The sequence below is a fragment of the Cetorhinus maximus genome, chromosome 2 (assembly GCF_964194155.1).
Source record: "Cetorhinus maximus chromosome 2, sCetMax3.hap1.1, whole genome shotgun sequence".
NCBI lineage: Eukaryota > Metazoa > Chordata > Chondrichthyes > Lamniformes > Cetorhinidae > Cetorhinus > Cetorhinus maximus.
Window position 1 is genome coordinate 99383904 of NC_135880.1, and position 19066 is coordinate 99402969.

At 41.1% G+C, this 19066-nt stretch overlaps 1 protein-coding gene across 4 annotated transcripts in view; it reads right to left on the reverse strand.

Annotated features, from left to right (window-relative positions):
* Window positions 1–1876: 1876 nt before the first annotated feature.
* LOC144696200 (guanine nucleotide-binding protein G(q) subunit alpha-like) overlaps window positions 1877–19066 on the reverse strand; it is a 303998-nt gene continuing 286808 nt past the window's right edge. For all 4 annotated transcript variants that reach the window (XM_078567531.1, XM_078567529.1, XM_078567528.1 and 1 more), the window contains one exon: window positions 1877–5588. In XM_078567531.1, the coding sequence (XP_078423657.1) occupies window positions 5398–5588 (191 nt within the window). In that variant the 3' untranslated portion in view covers window positions 1877–5397. The remainder of the gene's footprint in view (window positions 5589–19066) is intronic.

The following is a 19066-nucleotide window of genomic DNA, read 5'->3' on the forward strand; positions in this document are numbered from 1 at the left end:
AGCTTACATACCTGGCATCACAGTGGCACAGAAATTCATACATGATGTTCTCAATTTTGTGGTCGGCAGAATGTCTTTTGTGGAATAACAGCAGCATCCTATTAGTGAAAACACCACTTGCATTGCCACTACATAGTAGCAACATGAAACGGCTTGCTTTAGCCTGTTGTTCAAATTTAAGAAAATTGCACATCTTGCAAGCTCAATACAGAAATAGTGTGCATCAAAGCTAGGACAATGGATATCCTGATTAGATAATTGTTTGCTGTCTATCATGCAAACTCACAAATGGGCCAAAGGCCACCACTTTTGGTCCTGAAAAGTGCCTAGTCTACCTCAAATTACCCTGAAAAGGCAAAGTGTTTTAAACATTTGAACAACGGGCTAAGCAAGCCAGTTCACACTGCTACTTCATGCAAAAGGAGCTACCTCAAATAACATTTGAACAACGGGCTAAGCAAGCGTTCACTGCTACAATGTGCCATGAGTTGCTTTTCCATGAATAGGATGCTGCCATCATCCAAAGAGACTTATGTCCAAACAATTGGCTGATCAAATCAAACATGTTCTTCTGGCTGTTTGTAATAGGCAGAGTACAGACTATACTCAACCAGCCTGCACTTGCAAAACCCAAAACATAAGACCTACTATTGGACATGAGTCCACAATTGGGCTGCACTTGCTGAACAATCCTAAGTGTGCTAAAGTGACACAAACTACTAATTTAATATGATCAGTCAAGCTCATAATGTGGCTCATTTACACTTACTAAAGGTGGCATACATTCATATGCAGGGGTCCGTTCTCTGCAAAGAAAAGTAGTATGTTCAAGCTTAGCACCTTTTTCAATCTTGACATTCAATGGCATTACCATCGCTGAATTCCCCACTATCAACATCCTGGGGGTTACCATTGACCAGAAACTGAACTGGACTAGCCATATAAATACTGTGGCTATAAGAGCAGGTCAGAGGCTAGGAATAATGCGATGTGTAACCCACCTTCTGGCTCCCCAAAGCTTGTCCACTATCTACAAGGCAAAAGTCAGGAGGGTGATGGAATACTCTCCACTTGCCTGGATGACTGCAGCTCCAACAACACTCAAGAAGCTCAACACCATCCAGCACAAAGCAGCCCGCTTGATTGGCACCCCATCCACCACCGATGCACAGTGGCAGTGTGTACCACCTACAAGATGCACTGCAGAAACTCACCAAGGCTCCTTAGACAGCAACTTCCAACCCACGACTGCTACCATCTAGAGGGACAAGGGCAGCAGACAGATGGGAACACCGCCACCTGGAAGTTCCCCTCCAAGCCGCACACCACCTGACATGGAAATATATCACCGTTCCTTCACTGTTGCTGGGTCAAAATCCTGGAACTCCCTCCCTAACAGCACTGTGGGTGGACACCATATGGGCTGCAGTGGTTCAAGACGACAGCTCACCGCCACCTTCTCAAAGGCAATTAGGGAAGGGCAATAAATGCTGGCTTAGCCAGCGACTCCCACATTCCATGAATGAATATAATAAAAAAAAAATCAAAGCTGATTTGCTAACTATCACCCATAATATAATTTTCTCCTATGGTATAAATTGTCGTGGTCATTTGAAATTTGGCCTTCTTGCGTTGGTCCTGAAAAGTGGAAGATGTAAAGCTTCGGCAACATGTCTCTTTTATCAACAATATTCAAGTTCTGTACTACTAAGTGACTATATAAAATAAACACCAGAAACAGTAACTTTTTATTTGCTTATCTAATTTTATATTATGCACATTTACTATCGAAATCTTGACACTGGGAAGGGCCCAATTTTTATAGCAATAGTTCCTTAAGTACTAATATTAGAATGAACATGTGGAGCACTAAAAGTTCAAAGTATCCATTTTATTGAACATACAATCCATGACAAGGGACAAGTCTGTTTTGTGCTACTACATTGATACTGTTCAACTTTCTCCCATGAGAGTCTAATGGACAACTATTAATTTCACGTGCTGAAAAAATACTGGATAATAACATGATTTTTTTTTAAGTGAAGACAAAAATCAGTGGAATAAAATTTTATTCCAGGTACAGTATCATGAAAAGCAGTTTAGAAGAAAAATACAACCAGGAGACATCAAATGAAACCAGTACAAAATTATGGCCAAAAAATACTATATTTGTAACCAGCAAGATCATTTGGGGCATTAATATACAACATTAGTTTTTTCCAAAAACTATTTCCCTTCCCCAAACAATGACAATACATGCATTTAAGTAACAATTTAAAAACAGCAAATATGATTTTTAAATATTGCATGTTAAAATTTATCTAACAGGAATTAAATATACAAGTCCTACCAGAGCATTTAAAAGAATCTGGCACTACAAGAAATTGCCCATGGCGCACAATGTGTTCACTATACTGTGACTTAGATCTCTTCAATTCTGCATTATGAGCAGGACTGATCTGACAGCCATAATACCATTCACAATTTTCAATTAAAATATTTAAATTCTTAAGAGCTTTCATTATCTCCTCTGGAAGTGCCAACATGCTGAAATTCTAGAAAGACCAATTGACAGAGCAGTTTAAAAAATAAATGAAGGCAGATCTTTGGTAGGCCAAATTAACATACTGTGTATGTACACTCTGGTCAATTAGAAAAATGTAGATGTTACAACAGTAGACCAAGCTGCTGATCATTCTTATACCTTTACATATAGCATGCCTAACTTCATTTATTTGTTTACAGTTGGTGACATGAACTCGTGAATGGTAACAGCTGCTTGATCTGGCTTTAATTCATATCAACAGTATAAATAATGTCTTTATCCTTTCATAGGAATTAATGACACTGCATTGGTCCCTCCAGTGCATACCAATACCCTAAAAGCTGACATCTAACTTTCAAATCTGACACCCAACACAACACAGATGTTTCAGCAAAGTCAAGAGACCATCTTTTGTCTCAGGCTTTAATCTTGAGGCACAAAGTTCTTGACTCCACCTCCATAAGGCAAAAAAACCCACAAATTTCAGATGTATTTATTGGTAATACATACATCCTGAATAATACAAACTGTGACCAATCCCATCAAAAACACTACAGTTACAAAAATTTGGCATATGGCATTCCCTAGAATACAATCCTTGTTTTTAAAACTCATTCTAATTTCAGAAGGATTGCTCCATGGCAAGTTGCTTTCTTTCACACATGACGGTGTGAAAAAGTACTGAAGCCAATTTCTTGTCTGCTTCATGGGCTGAGTCATTTGACTAAACTTTGTATAAGTACTTTCTGGGAGAAAAAGGAGGGACTTAGGTTTTATCAAAAAGAATTCTTTGATCAGAAACCCATGTGGTGACATATATTAATCAAAGTACCACACTGTGATAATTATCTTGACTTTCAAAATGACATTTTTTTTTTTAAAGATCCCTAGCTGAGAAATAAACTGCCAAAAATTTACATTCGCTTCTCGTAAAAAAAGTAAATAACATTATTCAAAATGCGACTTAGCTATAAGACTTACAATACAATTACATAGATACATATTATCAATACAGCACATTCAATCTGCCAAAATTATCACAAAGCCAGTATGGATGTGTGCGCTTGTGTGTGCACATATATATATAATATATATACACGTATTCACACACAATTATTACAGCATTAATAATTACACTATGCCTACAGCCAGGTTTTACAAATTATAGGAGTTTTGTTTATGACAGCACAAATGCATGTTTGGTGGAGGTGCAGGAATTAAGGGAGACAATCACTGACCATTAACTTTGGTACTCCATAGAAACAAAAGCTACTCTTTTGATGCAGAAAACCATGCACAAAGACATCCCACCTTTGACAATGGACAGTACAGATAATTTTAAATTAGCTAACTGACCTATCTATAATCTCTGTGTTACCAGCTCAAAGAGCAAAAAAAAACCCTGAAAACTAGCTCAAAAGGAACATGGTGGTATCCATTCAAATTTTTGCTCTTTAAACAGTCACCAAAGCCCATGACTCAGATTTTGAAAAGCATGTCTCATTAGAATGAAAGTAATGATACAGGTTCATTTTTCAGGATGTAATGGCAAAGAAAACCATTCTGGTTTAAAATTAAGGATCTGGCAAGATTTTATCAAAACATGATTACAGTACCTTTTAACATATGTGTAAAAAAGTTAAGATACAAAATTGGTCATGGACACTGATCAGCCTATGTTAAAGAATAATACATAGCTAATGGCAAATATTACACAATGTGGAAGAGCACCAGTTTTTTTTCCCCCTCACTTATTTTGGCATGTGTCCAACAAAACTGCTTTTAGAAGAACCTAGGAGCCAATACTGCAATGTTATTTGCTTACCATTCATCTTCTGCTCAAGTGCAGTTACTGTGATATGAGCCACATGATTTCAGGCATATTGAGTAAAGCAATTTTTATATCTTAAAAATTCAAAAATAGTGAAACAAATGCCATGAGCAGCAATATTAAAACTTTCCTCACTAAAAGCCCAAAAAGTAACATTTAAAAATTACACTGGTGCAAAGTAAGTATGTCAATGATGTCTCCAGCTACAGTTCTAAGAAAAAAGACCCAAGCAGAGATTTCAAAAATCAGCAAATGTAGTGTACATAACATTTTGTTTGGCATATTTCAGTAAAACAAGTCTAGTAATAGCAATAGAGTGGCACATAATAAATAGAAATTGAACCCCATATACTGTTTTACAAGTACACAACATTCTCAATATTGTACTCTTACCTACATCTATCCATGTTTTTGGGAATCCAAGTGTGGCAAGATTTACAGATGAGCAATCAGCTATTGCTTTATGAGCTCCCATCTTTATAGTTTAAGATGAAGACAGATTGTTTAGTATGAAACTTGATGTTTAAATTATACATATCAATAATTTAAAAATCACAGTACCAATACTTTTCATCTATCAGAAAAAAAGTACAATAATTATACCAGTGGCAGCTTGGTTTCTGCCAAAAACATCACCGTTTTTACTGTGTACCATAGAGCATCAAGAGGAGCAGATCACAAAAAAGGGACATTGTACCTCAAATATTCCTTCGGGGAGAAGAAAAGGAAGGGGTGTGCTTAGAGAAGCAAAAAAACCCAACCCTCCAAGTGCTGAAATCGGAATTTACAGTGAAAATTGAGAATTTTACATGAAGTCACAAAGTTTTGCCTAAAAAGTGGACTAGTGCTGCAAAGGTGTGTCAGCATCTTTTGCCCCATTTTTGTTAAATAAAATCATAATATTTACTAAAACTCTGTGGAAGCGCACAGAGTCCAGAATGGCAATAAATTAGCATTATGCAAATTATTTTCACAGATAATACAGTTGCTGTTATTTTTTTCCACCAAGTCAGTTAATAAACTAGACCAGGTTATATTCCTTCAGGTTTAATTGTAGGATAGTGTCCTTGACAGCAGCAAAGACAAACCGTATATTCTCTGTATCTGTGGCACATGTGAAATGAGAGTAGATAATTTTGTCACTATCAGGATTCAGGTCCACAAACATCTTCAAAATAAACTCTCTTGCTGCTTGTGCATCTCGCTGTGGTCCTGTTAATGAGATAATTTGAGAAGGCACATAGTTAGTTAATAAAATGTTCCTCAGTCTTAAATGTCTTCATATAGAGGTGTTACAATGACTGTTCCAGACCCAACCCACTCGTTGTGAGAAAAAGTTTTTCTCACGTCACACTTGCTTCTTTTGCAAATCACTTTAAATCTGTACCCTCTCATTCTTGATCCTTTTATGAGTGGGAACAGTTTCTCCCTATCTACTCTGTCCAGCCCCCTCACGATTTTGAACATCTCTATCAAATCTCCTCTCAGCCTCCTTCTCTCCAAGGAGAACAGTCCCAACCTCTCCATTCTATCCTCATAGCTGAAGTTTCTCATCCCTGGAACCGTTCTTGTAAACCTCTTCTGCACTCTCTCCAGTGTGTTCACATCCTTCCTATAATGTGGCGCCCAGAACTTACACAATACTCCAGCTGAGGTCTAATGAGTGTCTTATATAAATTCAGCATATAAATCCTTGCTCTTGTACTCTATGCCCCTATTAATAAAGCCCAGGATACTATATGCTTTATTAATTGGGCATATTGTGTACAGTTGTAGGCATGATACTATAGGATATAAAAACAATGGGAACAGTGCAATATATAAGCACCAGGATGTTACCAAGTATGAGGAGTTACAATTGTGAAGGGAGTGTTGTGAAGTTGAGGCCTTTTTCATTCGAGCCGAGAAGGTAACTGATAGATCCATTCATAATTATGAAGGGTTAGTGATTAATTATTTCCACTGATTGTTGAGATTGCAAGAGGGAGTGAAGGAAAATTTAGGATAGTCACAAAAAGAATTAAAAGGGGGGGAGATTAGATTCAAAAAAATTCTTCACCCAGAGGTTGGGTAAAATTTGGAACTCTCGGTTTCAAGTTATTGTTGAAGCAGAGTCTAGGGATTTTTTTTTTTTGAGGGGCATTAGAAAGTTTCTTCAAAAGAAGAAATATTAAAGGATATAGGAAATGAGTAGGCCAGTGGGATCAAACTATGTAAATCATGGAGAAAAACAATTGTTGATGTAATAATTATTCTAGAACTATTCCAGTTCCTAGAACACAGACTGCAGCAGTTCTTGAAGGCAGCTCAAAACCATCTTCTCAGGGGCAATTAGGGATGGGCGATTGGGGGAGGCAATGGCATAGCGGTATTGTCGCTGGTAATCCAGAGACCCAGTGAGATGCTCTGGGGGCCTGGGTTCGAATCCCACCATGGCAGATGGTGGAATTTGAATTCAATAAATATCTGGAATTAAACGTCTAATGATGACCATGAAACCCATTGTTGATTGTTGTAAAAACCCATCTGGTTCACTAATGTCCTTTAGGGAAGGAAATCTGCTGTCCTTACCTGGTCTAAATGCCCTCTGAACAAGGGAAATTAGGAATAGGCAATAAATGCTGCCAGAAACACCCACATCCCATGAACAAATAAAAAAAACAGGTTTTTCAAGTTCAGTTCTGGCACTTCCCAGCATGTTCATTTATTAAAAGAACAGCATGTTCATTTATTAAAGGAATCCCAAACACGATGACATGTTTACCATGTAAAAGAAAAAAGTTATAATTGTAGAGGGAACTCCTCAGAGTTCAGGCGCACAACTGGACAACATTGCCATTCTCAAGGAAATTTAAGAGCATACGTTCCCTTTTTCTTTCCAAAAATTCCTTTTTTTGTCAAAATCAATGAATCACTAACAAAATTATAGAAATATACGTGACATGCGATTTTGTTGTTATAATGATAATAAGAACCCAATTATGACACACCACAATTAATAGTTTAACACTTAAAACTAAACAAACCAGTTAATCAGCAGAAACATTTGAAACCTCATTAATATATCTGTTTGCAATAATTGTAAAAAATTATTCAACACCAGTGAGAAAGCCACATTTTACTGACCAAGTCCTGGAAATCCTGGTGAACCCTAATGCTTTGCTGCAGAGACATTATTGGTGCCAGAGATTGGCCCCAAAACATGCAAGCTGGAGACAAGTATGGGAACATGTGACAGAGTGGGTGAATTCTGTGTCAACCACTGAAGGAACACGGACAGAAGTGATTTTGAAGTAAAATAGAGCGCGTAGAAAGAAAAAACATAAAAATCTATTTGACGTACAGCTGAAGTAAAGTAACTAGCAACCTTCAAAACAAGAACAAAAACAAGTCCCTTTGTACCTTTCAGTTTGCCAACTAATTTCGTAAAGAAAAGTTGAACTATAAAAATCTATTAAAATTATCAGGTTGGTTATAAGAGAGGTAAGACGTTTCCTGCTGGTACACTAAAACCTCATATGACCAGAAAGGAAGGCATGTTGACAGATGCATATTTGGTAACAAAGAAATACATAAACATCAGTATGCTACAATACATACTACTGTCTGAGTATAGATACACCAAATTTCAGTAAGCTGAGAGTAGTTGAACATCCAAATTTTTAAAAAATGAAAACAAAGGATAGACTGCCACAAGAAATTCAACCATAGATTACTGCATACTTTAACATGAGATTTGACTTAGCATACAGGATGGATTATATTTGAAGACTATTAAGAAATTATACGGTTTCATATAACAGAAGAGACATGAAACAAAGTTCATTCAAGCATCAGAATCTAAGTTATCTTTTGAGAGCTGGAGAAGTGATTTACAGGTCTCTGATGAACAAGAACAGAGACAAATGTGAGATGTACAACAGCTTCCAGTAAACCAGCAGAAGGAACCAATTATTAACCACCAAATGCCAAAAAGGCCCTAAGATAGAAAAGGGTGCGATCTGTTTTAAGAAATGAATAGCAAAGACAAAAACTCACTTAGCACATGATGGCATTGCAAATGAGTTTATAACAGTCTATGGACCAGGGTCTATACCCAAATGAAATAGCAAGGCAAGGGACACTGAAGGTATTCCTGGAAAAAGCTGGATTTGGATACTGAGATGGCTAGCTTGAGTCGGAAAATTTCCTGACTTGCCAGGCCCACCTTGGTAAAAAAGTACCCCGAGAGGTGCAATTTTATTCCTGGAGGCAGGTGGGATGGAATTGGGGCCACCAACCCCAGAAACAGAGCATATGCGGGTGAGTGAGTGCCAAAGTGAGCTGGTTAGAAGGACCACCTCAGTTCTCTGGGACCAAGTTATTAGGCCCTCTAGCCCTCACCTCTTGCACCCCCTCACCCACCCCCATGCCCTCCATACCAATTCATAACCATCCACCCACCCCGAAGACTCCTCATATCCCTATGCCAACTCATGCCCTCCATGTCAACTCTATAGCCACTCATTCGGTATCCAATGGGCAGACCACAAGAGCCATGTGGAGATGGAAAAAGAAACTTCTAACAACCTAATACTGCTCTCACACCTACACACTTGAAAGTGCAAAAAACTCACATTCACAGAAGGTATTCGAAGCCATTAAATCTCAAGTGGTTAATCTCTTATAAAAGCAAACATCTATTTCACTAACCACATCAAAGACAGCCATTCATATAATAGTCTCTTTACACTATCAATTAAACTGTGAACTCAGAACACCCTGCTGAGATAATTGTAGATTTTGAACCTCAGCCAAGCTTTCATAATGACATAATGATGGCCCGGGGGGGAAACGTCAACAAAGAGCTCTACTGAAACTGCACAACCAAATGATACTTTTCTTTTAACCAACACCTCTCAAGTAGTCCAGCAGAGGGTTTTTTAAACTTTGTGATAGCTGCAGCCTGTGTTTTTTTTTAAAGTTTAAAGATCAGGCAATTTAAAAAAGTTTCAGATCATAATAGTTACACAGAAATTATCCATGCTTCAAGAGTGTTTATGTCTACTACTCCATCAATTTATAACTCCCATACTGTGAGTTAAGGGCCTTGCATCAGCCTGTCCAAATCATGTCCCGCCCCCTTTCCCTTGCAGGTAAAAATGGTTTTGGCCACAAATTGGGGTAGGACTTGCAAATCTGGGTCCCACTTGCCATTTTTAAGGTCCATGGAGTCTTCCCAACTCCATGAAAATCCAGCCTAAGTTCAGCACAAACCCTTGTCCCACTTGCATTGACAATACACCAACTGAGATACTGGATAGTTTAACACATCACGACAATTTGCCAACTAATTGACCCCTCATTACAGCAACATTATAGAACTTGGTGAATGATGTAAAATAGAACTATGGGCTGGATTTTCAATCCAGGTCCAGGGACCTGATGTGCAGATCATTTCTGGGTTCTGACCCCATGTCATGATGCAAAGGGCTGATTGGCCCAGCAGTTAAGGTCAGCACCCATTAGTGGCATCAGAAGTGACCTGGAGATGCGACCCAATAACTGAGGCCCTTTGGAAAGGCAAGAAGCAGTCATGACTGGACCTGCTGTTCACTGATGAAATTAAGCAGCAGGGTGCTCAGAGGGCTAGCGCTGGCATGGGCAGGCATCCACTGACAGCACCAAAGTTCTCCGATGCCTCCCTTGAGGTTTTACTGAATACAACGGCAGACAGGAGAGAGATCTTGCAGCTGATGTCTGGAAGAAGAAACTTACCTGGAGACATAAAGAGGGCCTGGATGGAGGTGGCAACGGAGGTCAGCAGCCTTGGAGTGACCAGATGGACGGATGCAGTGTACAAAAATATTTAAAGTAAGATCTGGGAAGATGAGTGGCAAGTGACACCCAGGTGTCAGGTCTCCAACTCTGAATACAGCAGCAAGCGGATGAGCTGAGCTGATTGAGTGCTTCCCGATTGAAAACTTAAAACTGCTCCCCTGAGGCTGGTTAATAGGCTCATCAGTGAGTTCAACAAGCAGTTAATTGGAGGCAAGAACAAAAATAGCTGGAAAAACTCAGTAGGTCTGACAGCATCTCGGAGAGGAAGTCAGTTAACGTTTTGAGTCTGTATGACTCTTCATCAGAACTAAAGAAAAATAGAAATGAGGTAAAATATAAGCTGTTTGAGGGGGGGGGGGGGGGGGTGGGACAGGTAGAGCTGGGTAGAGGGCCAGTGATAGGTGGAGGCAAAGAAGAGATTGTCAAAGATGTCATAGACAAAAGAAAATGGGGTGTTGATGGTGGTGATATTAGCTAAAGGATGTGCTAATGGTGACATTAAGGGTAGAAAGCAGGAGAAGCAAGTGACAGATGGCCGTAGTGGGGGTGGGGTGGGGTGGGGTGGGGGTGGATCGAAATAGACTAAAAGGTGGAGATAAAACAATGGATGGAAATAAATTTAAAAATAATAATAGAAATAGGTGGGAAAAGAAAAATATATTTAAAAAGTATATAAATTATTAGAAAAAAGGGGGATCAGAAAGAGGGTGGGGATGGAGGGGAGAGTTCAAGATCTAAAGTTGTTGAACTCAATATTCAGTCCGGAAGGCTGTAAAGTGCCTAGTCGGAAGATGAGGTGCTGTTCCTCCAGTTTACATTGAGCTTCACTGGAACATTGCAGCAGGCCAAGGACGGACATGTGGGCATGAGAGCAGGGTGGTGTGTTGAAATGGCAAGCGACAGGGAGGTCTGGGTCATGCTTGCGGACAGACCGAAGGTGTTACACAAAGCGGTCACCCAGTCTGCGTTTGGTCTCTCCAATGTAGAGCAAACCGCATTGGGAGCAACGAATGCAGCAGAATAAATTGAGGGAAGTGCAAGTGAAGTGCTGCTTCACTTGAAAGGAGTGTTTGGGCCCTTGGACAGTGAGGAGGTGGGGGGGGAAGTAAAGGGGCAGGTGTTGCACCCTCTGCGGTTGCATGGGAAGGTGCCGTGGGAGGGGGTTGAGGTGTAGGGGGTGATGGAGGAGTGGATCAGGATGTCCCGGAGGGAACGGTCCCTATGGAATGCTGACAGGGGGGTGAAGGGAAGATGTGTTTGGTGGTTACATCATGCTGGAGTTGGTGGAAATGACAGAGGATGATCCTTTGAATGCGGAGGCTGGTGGGGTGATGTGAGGACAAGGGGGACCCTATCATGGTTCTGCGAGGGAGAGGAAGGTGTGAGGGTGGATGCGTGGGAGATGGACCGGACACGGTTGAGGGCCCTGTCAACCACCGTGGGTGGAAAACCTTGGTTAAGGAAGAAGGAAGACATGGCAGAGGAACTGTTTTGGAAAGTGGTTAATTGGAGGTGGGCTCTCCCCCACAGTCCCTTTGAAAATCGTGTTACATTCCGGAGATGTCAGGATCCAGTGACTCCTTCCGGGAATGCAATTTTCAATGTGTGCCTTCATCCATACTTGCCTTCATGGGCAATTGAAAATCCAGCCCTATGTCTCAGGAAAGTCTAAATCAGCCTGGTTTTACAAAAATAGAACTCAGCCAATTGGGAAAGTCAAATAGATACAGTTAACAAAATTAAGACTCGGATAAGGAGGATCAGTGTCAACTTGGATAAAAAAAAAAATCGGTATACGGACCGAAAACAGCAAATCATGATAAACATAAAAGTAAAATACTGCAGAATACTTGAGAACTGGAATAAAAACAGAAAACACTAGAAACACTTAACAGGTCAGGCAGCACCTGTGGGGGGGGGGGGGAAACAGAATTAACATTTCAGGTTGATGATTCTTCATTGTGGTAAATAGGTGTTTTTCAGACTGGAGGATGATAGACAGTGGTGTTCCCAAAGTTCAGTGCTAGGATCGCTGCTTTTATTGATATATAATGACTTGGATATTGGAATACAGGGTAATATTTCAAAATTTGCAGATAATGCTGCACCTGCAGGCATGGGAAACAGTGAGGAAGATCCAAATCGACTGCAACGAGACAGATAGGCTTGCCGAATAGACAGACAAGTAACTGATGGAATTTCATACAGAGAAATGAGGTGATGTATTTTGGCAAAAGGGATAGGGTGAGGCAACATAGATTTAATGGAACAGTTCTAAAGAATGTGCTGGGACAGAAGGACACGGGGTTCATGTGCATAGATCCTTGAAGGTGGCAGACATATCAAGGAAGTAGTTAATAAAGCATATGTGGCCTTGGGCTTCATAAATAGAGCTATTGAGTACAAAAGCATCCAGTTCTAATCACCACACATTAGGAAGGTCCTTGAGTGGGGGGGGGGTGGGGGATGAGAGATTTGAGCTACATGGTTAGGGTTATTCTACTTAGAGCAAGGAGATTGAGGAGAGATTTGATACATTTGAAGATTATGTTGGGCTTAAATAAGATAGACAAAGCTGTTCCCTTTGCCTAATAGTACAAAGATGAATGGACAAGAACCTAAGGTTTTGGACAAGGGGCACAAGCAGAGAAGTGAGGAAAAACTTTTTTTTTTAAAATGCAGAATTGTTTGTTTTTTAAAACGCAACAGGTGGTAATGACCTGGGATTCACTGCCTTCGAGGGTGCTGGAAGCGGAGACAATGAATGTTTTTTTTATTTTTTCGTGGGATTTGGGCTTCGCTGGCTAGACCAGCATTCATTGTCCATCCCTAATTACCCTCAATAATTACCACTCAATGAGCTGTCTTCTTGAACTGCTGCAGTCTATGTGGTGTAGGCGCACCCACAGCACTGTTAGGGAGTTCCAAGATTTTGATCTAGCGACAGTGAAGGAACAATATAATTCCAAATCAGGATGGCGAGTGGCTTGGAGGAAAATTTGCAGGTGGTGGTGTTCCCATGCATCTGCTGCCTTTGTCCTTCTATATGTTAGGGGTCGTGGGTTTCGAAGGTGCTGTCGAAGGAGCCTTGGTGAGTTGATGAAGTGCATCTTGTAGATAGGATATACTGCTGCCACTATGCGTTGGTGGAGGAGCGAAAGTGGATGTGGTGCAAATCAAATGAGCTGCTTTGTCCTGGATGGTGTCGAGCTTCTTGAGTGTTGTGGGAGCTGCACTCATCCAGGCAAGTGGAGGGTATACCATCACACTTCCAACTTGTGCTTTGTTGGACAAGCTTCGGCGAATCAGGTGGTGTGTTACTCACCACAGAATTCCCAACCTCTGACTTGCTCTTGTGGCTACAATATTTTTATGGCTGGTACAGTTCAGCTTTTGGTCAATGATAACCACCAGGATGTTAATGGTGGTGAATTCAGGATTAATAATGCCAAAATCATGCCTGACAAATTTATTAGAATTCTTTGAGGAGGTAACAAGCAGTATAGATAAATGGGAACCAGAAGATGTAATATATTTAGATTTCCAAAAGGCATTCGATAAGGCTACTTAATAAGATAAGAGCCCATGGTGTTGGGGGTAGTATATTAGCATGGATAGAGGACTGGTTAACTAATAGACGATAGAGTGTTGGGATATGGGGTGCATTTTCAGGATGGCAACTTGTAACTAATGGAGTGCCACAGGGATCAGTGCTGGGGCCACAATTATTTACAATATGTATATTAATGACTTGGATGAGGAAAATGAATGTACTATTGCCAAGTTTGCAGACGACACAAAAATAGATGGGAAGGCAAGCAGTGAGGATGACACAGAGTCTACAGAGGGATATAGACAGGTTAAGTGAGTGGGCAAAAATGTGACAGATGGAATATAATGTGGTAAAGTGTGAGGTTATGCACTTTGGCAGGAAGAATAGAGGAGCTGAATATTATTTAAACGGAGAAAGACCGAAGAAAGCTGCAACACAGAGGGGTTTGGGGGTCCTCGTGCATGAATCCCGAAAAGCTAGCATACAAGTTCAGCAGGTAATAGGTAAGGCAAATGGAATGTTGGCCTGTATTTCAAATGGAGTATAAAAATAGGGAAGTCTTGCTAAAACTATACAAGGCACTAGTTAGACTACACCTAGAATACTGTGAGCAGTTTTGGTCCCCTTATCTAAGGATAGATATACTGACCTTGGAGGCAGTCCAGAGAACGTTCACTAAGTTGACCCTGGGGATGGAGGGATTTTCTTACGAGGAGAGGTTGAGTAGGTTGGGCCTGTACTCATTGGAATTTAGAAGAATGAGAGGCAACCTTATTGAAACATACAAGACTCTTAGGGGGCTTGACAGGGTAGATGCTGAGGTTGTTTCCCCTTGTCGGGGAGTCTAGGACCAGAGGGCATAATCTTAGAGTAAAGGGGCACCCATTTAAAACAGAGAAGAGGAGGAATTTCTTCTCTCAGAGGGTAGTCAATCTGTGGGATTCTTTACCGCAGAGGGCTGTAGAGGCAGGGTTAAGTATATTCAAGGCTAAGATAGGCAGATTTTTAATCAGTAAGGGAATCAAGGGTTATGGGGAAAAGGCAGGAAAGTGGAGTTGAGGATTATCAGATCAGCCATGATCTCATTGAATGGCATAGCAGACTCAATGGGCCAAATGGCCTACTTCTGCTCCTACGTCTTATGGTATTATGGTCTTATTGAATGTCAAGGTGAGATGGTTAGATTCTCTCTTGCTGGAAATGGTCATTGCCTGATATTTGTGTGGCATGAATGCTATTTGCCAAAGCCCGAACCTGAATGTTGTCCAAGTCTTGCTGCACATGGACGTGGACTGCTTCAGCATCTGAGGAGTCGCGAATGGTGATAAACATTGTGCAATCATCAGCGAACATACCCACTTTTGATCTTATAATGGAAGGAAGGTCATTGATGAAGCAGCTGAAAATGGTCGGGCCTAGGATACTACCCTGAGGAGCTCCTGCAGTGATGTCCTGGGACTAAGATGATTCACCTTCAATAACCACAACCATATTTCTTTTTGCTAGTTATGACTTCAACCAGTGAAGAGTTTTCCCCCAGATTTTCATTAACTTCAATTTTGCTAGGTCTCCTTGATGCCAGCCAGTCAATGCTGCCTTGATGTGAAGAGCAGTCACTTTCGCCTCGCCTCTGGAGTTCAGCTCTTTTGATTTCAAAAGGAAATTGAATTGAAACTTGAAAGAAATGAACCTGCCGGGCTATGGGGAAAGAGAGGGGGATTTGGTCTGACTGGATTGCTCTACAGAGAATTGGCATGGACTTGATGAGCCAAATGGCCTCTTTCTATGCTGCACTGAGTCTACGAGATGTAAGTGCAAATGCAAATCAGTTCCTACAATATAGTGATTGAAGATGGAAAGGTCTTCAACGAAATCAGTGGTGTATGAAGACATCTAATAATCCAGTTATACGCACTAATAGAAGTTGATTTATCCAATCAGTCACCACAAACCACCATAATGAACAACAGAAGTCTGTGACAGCGAACCAGTGAGCCACCACAAAAAACACAACCTCCACATTGTAAATAACAAATTGACTACCCTAAAGGAGTGGTGCAGCAAGGTATTTCTGGAACCTTTTATAGTGGATTTTAGATTTTACAGTTGTTGATTTAGTGCTTAGTTGCAGAACTATTTCCGTTTAAGGGGAATTTTTTGGTATCAGTATAATTTTATCTCAAAAGGAAGCTCCCTGACATTAAAATGGCGCAGTATTAAAAAGCACTATTATGAAATGTTTCTAATTTGTTATTGACTCATTTTAATAGCACGCACTATATAGTTCATGCTGAACAACTCTTACATAAATGGTGAAATCTGATCATAACTAAACTCCCTGCAACCATATTAACTCCAGCTTTTGGAGATATTGATTGAGGAAAGAATGTTAGCCAAGTTCTTGTCTCTGATTTTCTCTGAATCATGCAACAACATCTTTAATATCCAACTGAACAGACTGATATCTCACCGAAAAGGCTGACAATGCAGCACTCCCTCAGTACTGCACTGATGTTAGTCAAGATTCCTATTTTCTATTCATTAATTGAAAAGAGCTGAAACTTTGAGTTTGTTTCAGTTGGTACCGTTCTCCAATTTTGTATATTTGTACAACTGTGTCACTTTTTCAGTGCGTTACTGCCATCTGCAGGGTAAGGGTAATTTGTGCTGGTTTGCTTTCCATTTTCACAGCAACATACCTAGGGTCCCCAGCCAAGCAACGTTTCTACAAATTTTTTGCATGCATTGCACGAAAATTACAAAAAGGTATATTTTTTGCAGATCTTATATCTTTTTATTGCTATGTTATTCCTAATAAATTCATGTCTTAATTTAAACAATGATTAACCTTTCTACATTTCGAGCAGGTCTTTTCCTGGTACTGAATATTTATTAAATTACTTAGTGCAGTTGCAAACTTGTCATTCATTTGGATTCAAATATCTTTCCATCTATATTATTTTATTGAAAAGATCTGATAGATAAATGTAATTGTGAAGATGACCTTTGTTTTCTCTTATTACCAATGTGATTGACCTCAACAATTTGATTACGAAAGCATTCATGACAAGGCCAGTGGTAAAAATTCAATTAGAGTCCTTTTCAATAAAACACTTGGGAGAGCTTCCAACAATGCAAATTTAAAGAGAAAACAACTGAAAACTTAAACAGTTTGCACATATTTTTGTCCAACTATCTAATTAATCTGGTGATAAGTAGAATACTTAGGTGTTACATGTGGTCAACAACATTGCATGAACATTGAATGTGAAAAGTGGACAGGCAGTACAGAAGTACAGTTATGGAGGCATTACTGGAGATAATAAATAGCAACGGTAAGGAGTCACTTGTGGGAGTAGTTTATAGGCCTCCTAATGGTAGCTAGACTGTAGGAAATATAGGAAGACATAGGGCAGAATGTTGCCGTTGGCAAGCAGGGGCAGGGCCCACTCGTCGATGTGTAAAATGATGTGGGATGACGTTGGGCGGAACCCCCAATGTTATCCCGCCCCAGTTAAATTTTCAGGAAGGTGGGGGCACAGAAAAATCAGCTGTGGGCCCGCCGATCTGTCAATGGCCAATTGAGGCCATTGACAGGATCATTTAAATAATTAAAGGACCTGTCCATCCAACCTTAAGGTTGGCGGGCAGGCCAGGAGCTCCAGTGGCAAATAGAAAAAACATGAAACCTCACCCAGCGGCGGGATGAGGTTTCATTTAGGGATTTAAAAAGTTTAATAAAGTTATAGTGTAAATTATGAACATGTCCCATCTCATGACATTGTCACGAGGGGGACATGTCAGGGAATTTTTTTTTTCTATTTTTAATCTTTTTCAAAGTGTAAGCGATCACCCTGAGCCAGCACTTGGCCTCAGGGAGATGTGCGCTCTTTTGTGTGCATGCGCGAAAGAGCGCACTCTCGCTTTTGGGGAATCCCCCCTGCACGCACAGGAAACGCATAGCGCTTACCGCCGGATGTCACGCTGGGCGGGCCTTAATTGGCCCGCCTGCTTAAAATGGCGGCGGGGCCCACTTCTCCTGTGAGGATCGGCTCCCCGCCCGCCGGAGATTGGGTCGGGCCCACCCGCTCAACAGGCAGAAAATTCTGGCCATAATGGGGGATGTAAGAAGGGTACTGCAATAATTATGGGTGATTTTAATCTTCATACAGATTGGATGAATCAGATTGGCAAAGGTAGCCTGGAAGATGAGTTCATACAGTATATTCAGGATAATTACTCAGACCAGTATGTTCCAGTGCCAACGAGGGAGCAGGTTATTTTAACTACCACCCCACATGCGACCTGCCCCATGGAACCCCTCCCACCTCCCGACTAGCTTCCCCCCACAGGACTCCCCCACCCCCGCAGGACTCGCCCGACTACCATCCTCCCTCCCCCCCAACAGGACTCCCCCACCCCTCTCACTGCCCCCAGGGGACTCTCACCCCCTCCTGATGCACAAAGGACTACAGCCCCACCAGAAACTCCCCAACCCATGGGATTCCCCACACCCCAACAAGACTCCCCTCCCTGCCAGGTGGAACACCCCGTTACAAACCCCCTCTCCCACCACCACCCCCCAACCCTCTCCGAAAACCACTGGCCAGGCCTGACTCTAACCCCAGCCCACCAAAGGCCAAACCGACCTAATGCCAGCACCCTCATCCACCCAATGCCCAATCTGACACAGCACCCACCCCCCCACCCTTGAAAAGGCCTGATCCAACACTGCCCCCCAACCCTACCCACAGTGCTTACATAATTACCTTCTCCCTGGCTTGTCAAGGACCTTTAAACCTGGCTGGACGTTTAAACTTACAAAGGGGGCGTGGCTTCCTTATCTGCAACTCTACAACACTCAACGCTAGGCCCCACAGATGCGCTGCACTCCCAGGTCATACCCAGCCTGAGTCGGGCGAGATAGGATTGCCTGGATTTCAAGGTAAGTACTTTCAAGCGGAATGGCAATCCGACTCAATTACCACTCCATCGGAAGTTACAGCCCAAGGTTAATTAATTACCAAATAGTAAAGGTGCTTCTTGGCAACTGTGATTATAACATGATAGAATTTCAAATTCATTTTGAGGGGTGAGAAATGTGGGCCTAAGACTAGTGTCTTAAACTTAAATAAAGACAATCACACAGGTACGAGGACAGGGTTGGCGAAAGGGTACTGGGAAAATAGGTTAAAAAGGACAGTTGAGAAACAGTAGCAGACCTATAAGGAGATATTCTATAATTCTCAGCAATGATATATTACATTGGGAAGAGCCGATGATAAGGACACACCATCTATGGCTAACAAAGGAAGTT